Source organism: Monopterus albus, unplaced genomic scaffold, assembly GCF_001952655.1.
Source record: "Monopterus albus unplaced genomic scaffold, M_albus_1.0 scaffold158.1, whole genome shotgun sequence".
Lineage (NCBI taxonomy): Eukaryota > Metazoa > Chordata > Actinopteri > Synbranchiformes > Synbranchidae > Monopterus > Monopterus albus.
In genome coordinates this window covers 677,788-689,183 of record NW_018128038.1, presented here as the reverse complement: position 1 = coordinate 689,183, position 11,396 = coordinate 677,788, and the positions used below count along the sequence as shown (strand labels likewise).

The 11,396-nt window shown below is 38.9% G+C and overlaps 1 protein-coding gene across 1 annotated transcript in view; it reads right to left on the bottom strand.

Moving 5' to 3' along the window:
• The window catches only part of npr2 (natriuretic peptide receptor 2), a 58,196-nt gene that overhangs the window by 9,389 nt on the left and 37,411 nt on the right, over positions 1-11,396 (bottom strand). The window contains exons 11-15 of the mRNA XM_020615123.1: positions 11,098-11,202; positions 9,561-9,632; positions 8,669-8,828; positions 8,425-8,580; positions 3,681-3,849 (exon numbers count right to left, since the gene is read on the bottom strand). Coding sequence (XP_020470779.1) covers positions 3,681-3,849; positions 8,425-8,580; positions 8,669-8,828; positions 9,561-9,632; positions 11,098-11,202 — 662 coding nt within the window. The remainder of the gene's footprint in view (positions 1-3,680; positions 3,850-8,424; positions 8,581-8,668; positions 8,829-9,560; positions 9,633-11,097; positions 11,203-11,396) is intronic.

The following is an 11,396-nucleotide window of genomic DNA, read 5'->3' as shown; positions in this document are numbered from 1 at the left end:
ACATTGCGAGACTTGGGTCCAGTGCACTAGGTAGGTGCAGGTAGACAGCAGCAACCTGTGTTTTCTTTCTGCCAACAGTCATAATGTCCATACTAATAACTGATATGTAACTTCAGTTTCATAGGAAGGCTACTTGTAGGAAACATATGGACAGTTTTCATACAATTCAACAAATATGAAGAATAGAGTTTTCATAAAGCAGGGAATTTATCTGAATCTGCTGAACAACTGCTTTAACCTCAACAACCCCAACTAGCTGAACTCAAACAATTGTCACCGATCCTATTCTACCTGTAATTATTACCAACTTAGCAAATTATGTCCAGGAAACTGCCCAAGCTGCAGTTTTCCCAGATTTATGTAGTTTCAGAAAATCACTGGAGTCATGCGAGTTTGTCTGTCACTGTGTATTTTGATCTCAACCTAGATGCTGATTCAAAATGAAAAATATTTTTGTACAGGTTTAAAAAAAATATGTAGATGACTATCTGGCCTTTGCTGAAGTACACGCTCTCAGTGATTTCTTGTTCACAGAGAGACCAAACATGTTTTAGGAAGTAACATTTTCCTCAAATATATGGAGTAATGTGCTTGACAGTATTTTTGCCAGCTGTCATAAAAATACAATTACGAATAAAAGAAAAAGAGAGAACATTTCAGTGCTGAACACAAGAAACACTTCTTGTAGTATGAGTAGGTCATAGTGAGCTACTCATGGTGAGCCACGAATCAGATCCCTGTGTCGGTTCGACTAACACTACTGAACACCCCTCTTGTTACCGCGCCAATCAAACCCAAGCTCAAACACAAGCTCAAACACACACCAAAAATAACAGCCTATCCATCACGGCATGTCAACAACATACATTTACCTAATGAAAATAACAGGCAAACAGTGTGTTAACACACAGGCCACTAAAACGGAGTGCTTTATACACGTGAGGAGGGACTTAGCATGTGGCTGTCAAGAACATCCTTGAGTGCTTCTCAGGATATCAGTCACAGAGCTCTCTACTCCAAACCACTCCAGATGGAAAGCTATATATCACCAGGTTCATCCTGTACTGACTACAGAAGTAACAAATGAGAGGTCAAGCTGACAGGAACAACATGGCAACTGCACAGAACTGTTTATAGATGCACTTTCACTCCATCTGTATTTAGAATTCTACTCCACCAAATCAACACATACACAGTACATTTATAGTTTTGCAATCATGCTGATTCTACATATTTTAACACGGCTGTAGCTTTTGGATGTTCTGCTTAGATAACCAGTATAAATCATGCATTGTTTGCATTTCAACTGTTACCACTGATATGTACTGTACATATCATCTGCTAAGCAGTCACTGGCTTCTAACAGCTTCAGGACCACTGCCTTGTACAATACAGAGTTGCACTAAGAAATGCAGCTGTAGTTTTACGAATGCCACAACAACTTAAGTCAGTTCTCTTGGATGAACAATCAGAGCGACCTGCTGATGACACTGTTCATCTTGTTACGCATGCATCTAAAAATAATATACATGCTCTGGCTAAACATAACCGAGTAATGTTTCCTGAGGGTCAGCTTGTGTTTTTTTCTGCAAGTTTCCAGTACCAGTGGAAACCAGGCATGGTGAAAGAAGGCTGAATCATTTTTATCTTTTCAAAAACATTCTGCAGACCTACATATCTCTACTCCAAACCTCTTGCTCAACATGACTACTTGCCTATCTATTACAGTGAATGAAAGAATGCACAAGACTACTGTCTATTGAGTGCAAAGCTACAGTGTCCTATTCAGCCATGAGACCATGTAAAGCCATTACTGTAAGCTGTAACTAAAACCTGCATCTGCTTGTTTCAACATAGCGCTGAAGCTATAAGATGCTATAAATGAGTGAAGTTTTCAAACCATGTTGGTGCCATGTGTATTATGGCTGTATTATGACATCAAATTAATATATTCCAGATGTCTTCATGCTCAGTTCCATACACATTTCCTCCACAGTTTGGCACTACATTTGGTGCTTTTGAAAACCACTGGAATCTTGACTTTCATTTTAAAGGCTTCAGAAAGTATTTTTCTCAGTCAGAATCTTACTGTGATGTGAATGGATCCTACGTGAACATTCAATTTTCTGCTAAAGTCAGAACACATGGTGTTTTGGTTATTTCATATTAGAGATATCCATATTTCTCTTTTTTCCCCTCTGTGCTCTTTACACTTTTTGAAGGGAGCAGGGCTTAAGCTTGATTTATCGTTCTGCATTGAGTCTACAGAGAGACTATACTGTTGGCTACGCAAGTGGCCTACGACGTTGTGAGCATTTATACTTGTGCACTGGTGTGTGTGTCACCCTGCAATTACACCACCAGAGTGCTAGTTGGTGGTGGGGTATCGGTCCCACTGTGTTCTGTGTCTGAACTGAAACTGAGCAGATCATGTTGGATTTAAAACTAATAGATGTCGAACAGCAGTTACTTTTACTGAAATTACTGCAATGCAGATAAAAGAGAAGACATGGGAGGAGATGGTCTGTACGGCCATTGAACCAACTGAGGCATAGCAAGGGGGGATTTTCAGTGGTTGTCTGGCTGCTGAGAGACATGAATGTGATGCAACCAATCAAAGCTGTTGTTGTCTACATCACCACAATGAGTAGTTACATTTCCGGAGAGTTGCACATCAAGCTTTCGCACAGGGTATGAGGCTACACATTACCTACATCCTACCTGAGGTGTTGATTCAACCCAGAACCAGAGATGACAAAAGTACACACATTTATTACTCAAGTAGAAGTACAGATACCTGTGTAAAAAATACTCTGGTAAAAGTAGAAGAACTGATTCAAACGCTTTACTTGAGTAAACGTAAACAAGTACAGGCTCTGAAATACTTGAGCACAAATACCTGAAATCTACTTAAGCACAGTAACAAAGTATTTCTACTTTGTGTTTTGTGTGTGCACTTTATACAAGCAGGGGTTTGTCACTCAGCAACTCTTTTGACAGAGCTGCCCTACTCGAGGGAAAACATGTGAGCCTCCGTTCCTGCGTCGATATAAGACCGAAAATATGCATTTGAATGATTCATGGGATCATTAAAAACAATGTAAGAAACATGGACTCACTCCCCTTTCTTACACAAACACACGCACACATTCAGTGATGGAAAGCCAGCACAGAGCACTTCCTGTGAAAGCTGCCTGTCAGGAATAACAAACAGCCTTTTTTCTAAAATTGTCTTGGAGATTTCCAGAACATGCCTCTTATTTCCTGTTTGTCTTGTTGAATCATTTAAACTTATGAACTTTCATGGCAGTCAGAGGTACATCAAGTTCTCAACACTGTGTTCAGTTTGTTGAGCTTGACATGGACGATACCGATACTTTGAGAAAAACACTGACAATTTCAATTTGACAGTTATCTTCACTTTGCAAGAAGAAGATGAAGTATAGAAAACATTAAATTAATCAAGAGTGCTTCCACCTCATAACATTATTGTGTAATGTAACTCAGTTTTTAAAGGACCAATTCAACCAAAATACAAAAAAAAACCCTTACTGTACTTCTAGCAGTGCTGAGCCATGCTGATAGTTTTGGTGCAGGTTTTGAGAGGTGGGGTGTTTTTTTCTATGGTTAAAGGAAAGCACTGTCAGCCTGGATAATAAAAACTGAAGTGGAGGTCTCACTTGTTGAGTTTGGCCATGTAGATCTTGATGTGGCCAAAGTCAGGCCTGTCTGCAGGGTCTTCGGCCCAGCAGCCCTCCATCAGGATAGTCAGCTCCTCTGAGTGGCATCTATTGTCTGTTGTTGGCCGAAAGTATGGCTTTTGACCGTTCCTCACCTTCTGCACGATCTCTGTGGTGGAGAAGACAAGAGGGTTGTTTCTAGCAACAATGCAAAGAAATTCAAAAAGTTCAGTTTTGGTTGAAATGTCAGATCTGGTGATTAAAATGTTTCAAGTTACCATTAAATGCTTATTTAAAGGAACAGTTCAACATCTTTGGAAATGTGTTTATTTTTCTTGGTGAAAGTTAGATGAGAAGATTGATGCAGTACCATTTTCATATTTTTTTAGCCTCCTTAACACCACTAAGTCTCTGTAGGTGGCTCTTACCTCTGGAGAGAGCCAGGCTAGCTGAGAGATCCTGTTCTATGAAGCCCAAATGACAACTTTAAATTTTGGCATTGAAAAGAAAAATTTGGCACTGAAAACAAACCTGAACTGAAAAACAAAACCTTGGCAGTAAAATACTTGTAGTGAAAAAAAGTATTGGCACTGAGAAAAAAAGCATTAATACTAGGGATGTAATGATACCAAAAACTCAAGGTACAATATTTATCTGGTATTTAAAAAATAAGAAAAAAATGCCCATTTTTTGCATAATGTATATAAAAAATGATGCAGCAGTCAGTAGCTTTCATGAGATGAAACGAAATAATATATTATTGCATTAGCTTCATCTTGTAAACAAAACAAGTCACACACACAGTGGAACATCAGTGTTTGTAGGCCCCCCTCGGCAGGTTTAACTTCCTCTGTTTGGTGGCTGTGCCAACTAGTGGCCGAGTTATGTGTCACTGGACCAGTTGAAGCAGGTCCCCCCCTGATGGGGGTACGAGGGGGGGTAGTAGTGAGCAAATTGCTGCTTGGAGCACCAGAACAAGGAGAAGAAAATGCCAAAATAGGATGAGCCACATAAAAGTGAGATTTGTGCTTTACTGGAGGTGTTTTTCAAACATCGTGGTCTACTTTTAAAAAAAAAAAAAGATTTTAAGGGCAGTTACTAAGTGGCTGGTTTTGCGTATATGCATCCAGTTTATTTGCCCATCTCTGTTACAGTGTTGTATGCAGTTATGTCCCGACTGTTTCTGTGAAACGTATCCAGAACTGTCTTTCTCTGTCTTAAATGGGGCTAGCCATCGTCCAGTAGTTTCCTTTTCGCCCATGTCATTTCTTGACACAGGAAAACATAAATGCTGCTACATGACCTTTCTTAAAGCCGGCAATGGAGCAGATGGGATGTCAGTTTTAAATTTTGAGACCTGAACAGCAGTTCTAGTGAAATAAGCTGCTCTGAAAAATAAATCTAATTATCTCTTTTTTGATTTATATTTTTTAATTTTGGTGTCGTTTTCAATGACAATATTCCATTTTTTTCAGTGACAGATTTTTTTTTTACACCAACAATGACTTGACATGTATCCTCTGACTACAGAAGAAGAAACAGAAGCAGGTACCATCACTTGATGTGCCAATGCTGTGCATGAAGTACTTTTTTCACATGTCCACCTTTTCACCTAAAGCCAAGTATAAAACCACTGATGTGATATTTGGGATCCTGCTTATTTCTGATATTTCCATTAGGTTTAAAAATAAACATAAAACACATGGATGGATATGTATAATATGTGGCCATGTTGTATTCCCACCACCAACACAATTTTTCATAAAATAAATAAATATACACTTTTGCAGCTGGAAAACATTCAGTTATCTTGTATTTAAATGGTATACTAGTGTAGCTAGTTTCTCTTTAGGGATCTTCTGAATTTCCCTCAGTTTTTTCCCAAGTGAAGGAGATGATGCACTCAGCGACTGTTAACAGTGAGCTTTTAAACAAACTGTACATTACTATATTCAGGGATATTTATATTCTTGTAATACTTCTGTATTTCCTTTCATGTGTTATTAATGCATATACAGTATATTCAGCGGTGCACATCAAATCTTTGTTGTCACTCACTTTGTGATCCATTAATCATATCAATCATACCAATTTACCATTTGCATGAGACATCCTTCACCCTATTCTTCCTCTACATCCTCCCATTACTGTTATTAGTGTGATCATGAAAGACCTATAAAAGTAATTTGAAGATTCCTCTGTTATGTTAAAATACAAAATTACAATTACAGCACTGGTTTTATCACATTCAGGCAGACTGGAGAACAGGTGGCGGCTTTCACTGCTCCCAGCTTGTTAATGGGTAAGCATCAAGCACTTGTACAATCAGCATCGAGTGTGACTTAGAATAAGAAGGCTAATGAAAGTCATCACACGGAGGAAGTGCCTTAGGAGAGTTTTACACATCCACTTCGAGTGTGTAGAGGCTGAAGTCCTGATCTTGAATTGCATTAGAAGTTAAATTTTTACCTGCTGTCACTGAGCAGAAGCAACGGAGGAAAAACTAGATGTTGGTGAAGAGACTGGTCAAACTGCAGACCAAGATGTGTATGAGGCTGAAGAGCCAAAGTGTCATCAGTGATTTAATTCTGATTTATTTGAACCTAGGAAGATAACAGTAATGTGTTTCCAAGTGCAAATTTATTCTGAAGGTCATCAAGTAGTTTTTTACCAATTTCATTTGTGTGTGTGTGTGTGTCACTGAACAGTATTTTTCTTTCTAAGCTGTAGTTTAGAAATAGTGATCAAAGGAGGGAATTTTGTACTACATATTACAATAGAAGATATCCATTTGATTTGTTTAACTCAGACTGCTCAAGCCTCATGTTAACCTTGGTTGAACATAAATTTCTGGTTCTGAGTCAAGTAGGCAAGCAGCACACAATTTATGTTAGTGTCAGTGGCTGTAAAAGCTCATCCAGCTTTAATGTGGGAGATGGGACTCAGACTTACAAAGTTCATCAGTAAATGCAAGTGGTGCAGCCGCACCCTGGCCCACTCCATCTAGTGGCCCCGAGTGACAGCACGTGAATGTTAAAATAATGTAAAACCACAACATACAAAAATGGAACAAAAATCACTTAAAAGGCTAATTCCACATCTCCATTAAGGTTATTGTGATTATATCTCCACATAGGTAGTGGTTGCATTTGCACTGCAAGGAAAGCGTGCAAAGTGTGGTGCTGAGAGAAAAAAGAAAAGCAAAATTTGGAACATAAAGTTTAAAACTGAAGAAACTGGCTGATGTTAGCTAATAAGCTAGCACAGCAATCTCGCCTTCGTTACCATCGAGCCCTGACTAGACTGTTTTTGCTATATTATCCATTGAAAATGATAAAGCCAAGAAACTGGGCCTAAGACAATTTGTGGAACAGGGCAATGCTCACAGAGTGCCATACAGATAAGAGAGTAGAGTCATTATTTCATAGTAATGATGAGTAGCAAGTTACAATTTAGGAACATAGTTTTGTGTGCATGAGCAGTGTTAAAAATTGTACAGACTTCCAATCTGATAATGCAATTGTTGATGGGCCGCACTCACGAAGATGTTTATTTTGCATATATAGATATGTACATGCACTAACTGTAAAAAGTCCAGACACGCTTTCCCATTCAATTCAAAGCAAACGTATGTCCAAACCTTTGACTGGTAGTATATATGTACCCTGCCATGGCTATTCAGCTGCTGACTGCTGAATGGTTAAAGCTAGTTTATGTACATTTTATGTTGTGTCCATCTCAGTGTCCATAGCCCTTCTGTTTATTGTTGGTTATTTTTGTTTCTGTGAATATTGTGCTCTTTTCTAATAGATTCTAGTGAGACTATAGTGAAGAAGACAGTTGTATATTTGTAATTGTCAGTATGTTGTTTGCACAGGCAACTAAGCTCCCTTTTATAAAAACCCAGCCCTGTGGTGTCATCTGTACCCAGAGATGGGTCTGGGTGAGAGTTACCTGCTGTATGGTATCAGCTTTGTTTTCTTCCTATAATATGTTTTTTGATTTTTATACCATGAAAAAATATAATTATTCTTTTGAAGCATTACTGAGACCTTTTGAAATCTGCCTTAAAGGAAACCTGATGCTGTTGCACATTGCTGACTTGTGGACTTGTGGTTGTCTCTCTGTATTTTTGTATTGGCACCTCTGTGGTTACATGCAGAATAAGGAAATACAACATTTAGTTTTCAAAATCATACAAGAATAAACACTGTGAAATGACTCCAGAATCTTAAACTAACAAACAGTAACCATTTAAACTGCCTCCACGCATGTTTTAGTAATGTTACACTTATTCATTGCCCTTTTCAGTCCTTTACTTGGTTTGGTTCTTATGAATGTTCATATTTTTGTGTCTCAGATATGAGATGTATTGGGTTTTGTGACTCCACCTGCCTTTGACATCTGGCAAATGTGTGTTCTTTGTTTAGGGTATGATACAGTACCCTGATGTTACACGAGGTCTGCTTTGCAATGTCAGGGCAAAGTCAACGAATGAAGTTCCTGTTGTGCAAAGTTCTGTCTTTTCTGTTCTTGTCCTTGAAACCAAGTCTTCAGAAGACTTGTTTCTTATTAAAAGATTTACAGTATACTGCTTCAGAAATAGGGTATTGTTTGTTAACTAGTGACACAAGAATGTGTTTGTACTACTTTATCTTTTTGGTTTGGTTTTCTTTCACGTTCTCATTGATGTCACAGGGGTCAGGCGACCTCCCTAAGGCCTGTAAGAGACAGTGATGTTTACCTTTAGGGCTGAGGTCCATGCCTTCCACATAGAAAGGGCCATTCCTCAGGGCTATCTCCTGCAGTATGATGCCAAAACTGTACACATCGCCCTTTGGAGTCCCTTGAGGAGGATGGTGGTCATATATGAGCAGCTCAGGAGCTGTCCAGAGCTTCTCTGAAAAACCATTCACAGTCAGAAACACTCAAAAAATAATAACTAAAGAGTAGCTGATGTTTTTGTGAATGAAAAGACTCAGACTTACTTGCATAGAGTGCGTGCGAGTCATCATTTTCGCCGGACGAGCGGAAGCTGGCCAAGCCATAATCTGTGATTTTCAAAACAAATCGACTGTCCACCACACAATTAGATGACTTCAGATTTCCATGGCAGCCGATGTAGCTGTTGTGGAGATAGTTCATTCCCTGGTGGAGAGCAGCGTTAAGTCAAGCATTAAGGAGAACTCTCTGTTTTCCTCTACAGCAAATCACACATGAAAACACACATGGAAATAATATGCTTTGACAAGTGGATGTATGCTGAAGGCTTTAAAAAGAGGCTGTGTTTCAGAAATGGCACAGTCACGGGTGAATCTATGGGTGAAATTACTGTTAATTCCTTTGGGAAGGATACTGACTATACTCCTGTTCAATATTCTATGGAAACAGTGAGTCAAACATCCCTCAGAGCTTCACTAGCACCTCTTCTCTTCAAAACTCCACTATCTGTGTGGAGCAGTTCAGACACAACGCTCCTTCATGCATAGAGTTCAATAGTGAGTCCATCCAAGAAATTGAACTTCATGACAAAAAACCTCTTTGTTGGGATGGATTAAAAATAATCTTATTGAGCATATCCATAATTAGTTTTGATTAAGCTTAAGGAAAAGTTTGCCAGGTTTATAAATATGTTTGTCTCATTTTACACTTTATAATGGTAACCCTGACTGTAGTTTCATACACTGCACTGTGCCAAAAATACATTTCTGTGCATGTTTCTCTCATCCTTTGCATGTCCATGTGAAACCATGGAAACCTAGACTTTTTTGTGTCTCTAAGGCACACAGAGCACCTTATTTACTGTAATACAGAAAAGTAACCTTTTAGTCATCATTTAAAAACGTCAGATAAATTGAGGCCAGTCTGACCGCCACGTACCTTCACAATGTCGTTGATTAGCGAGTAGCGGAACATCCAGTCCAGGTTGATGCTCTCATTCTCCAAAATGTCCTGGACAGGCAAAAACAAATCCAAAATGGAGCCAAAAACTTTAACAGAAGAGAAAACCATTCGACTTTCTGCTTTATCTTATGAACCCCCAGGGGCTTCTCAGCAGCCACAGTTTATTCATGACTAAACAGAGAACTTCTGCAACAATAAACACTGTATATACAGTATTTTTCATTCTGAAGGGCACAAATTTAGCAGTGCAGGATGTTAATGTGTAGCCCTCCAGGCCCTGCAGCCAGCCAGGGTCCAGAATACAGGTCCAGCTTTGACATCCAGCCACATCACATCAGTTGCAACTACTTGTCTTTTACACAGTAGCCTTTCTCTACAAGTGTGAGTGATGAAGTCCATGGCTGAGTTTTCCATCACTTCCCAGCTCTTCCATTTTTAGAAGCTGCTTGTATGATGGGAACATAGAGTCCCAGCCAACAACAAGTTTGCTTAAAGAATTGTGTATTTCTTAAGACATCACCATATATAATATAAAAATATGTTAAGCTTCAAAGGTGAGACATACCATACTGTAAGCTCACTGTGGATGAAATAAAGTTATTTCAGTCAGCCCTGTAGAGCTCAGAGGGCAAGAGCTCAAGACAAATACTGCCAGGAATAGGCTGTCCATGCTCAAACTGTCTGCTCTGGTAGTGTAACAAAACAAAAGTCCATCAGTTAGCACGTTTGATACATTTACACTAGTGATTAAGTTGTCTTTGCCAAAATCTAAAATCAAATCAGTAATATACTGATCCTTGAGTTTGTTTTAAAAGAAATTCTGTTTTCAGTCAGAAAGTGGTGAAAAAAGCAGGTCAGGTTTGTCTACAAACTGCCTGTTTTGCCACCAATATTTAATGCACAGTGAGATAAAACTGAGACAATCAGCAAATCCTCACATTTGAGAAGCTGGAACCAGAGAATATTTGCAAATGTTCCTTTATAAATGACTTCTTGAACTATTAATCAATTATCAGTTTCTAAGTGATAAGAAAACAAGATGTAACGTGTTAATTAGTGAGTATAAAAAGGGCTGGCGGGCAGGTTAGCTGTTACTGCACAAACAGGATAGCTTCTCTTCCATGCAAAGAAGCATCTTTTCCAAAATGTTGAACTATTCCTTTAATTTTCTCCCTCATTTACAAGAGAAGCAAACATTTAACTGCTCTCTCCTAGTTCTCTGACAGTTATAAGTGTATGAGCATTGGATTTGTTCACATTTTGCCATATGAGTACTTTTACTTGTGGTACTTAAAGTATATTTTCTGCTAAAACTTTTGTACCTTTAGTTAAGTAACATTTTGAATGCAAGACTTTTACCTGTGACTGAGTATTCACACTGTGGTATTGCTACTTTCACTTAAGTAAACAGTCTGAGTACTTCTTCCACTGCTGCATACAGTAATTTTCAACTGATTAGCAGCTTCAAGCAAGAGTAGTAATGTAGAAATGTAAAAGTAGCTGGAAACATAACCTGCAGGCTGCCTCTGGGACAGTACTCTGTTACAATGCAGATGTTGGGAGGGTCAATGCAGGCCCCGATGAACCTGGTGAGATGGTTGAACTGAACGTCCCTCATCTGAAAATAACCACACAAACACAACTGCAACATTGAGTGTAACTCTTTCCAAACATCACATTCCCAAACCCCATGGAAACAGAGGACGGGAGGGAGGAGGGCTGACAGATCGTTTATATACAAAGTTTGGAGAACAATGCTGCCAACACTTATAAAATAGACTATTTGCAGTTGGCTAGGTGGACAGTGTCTTT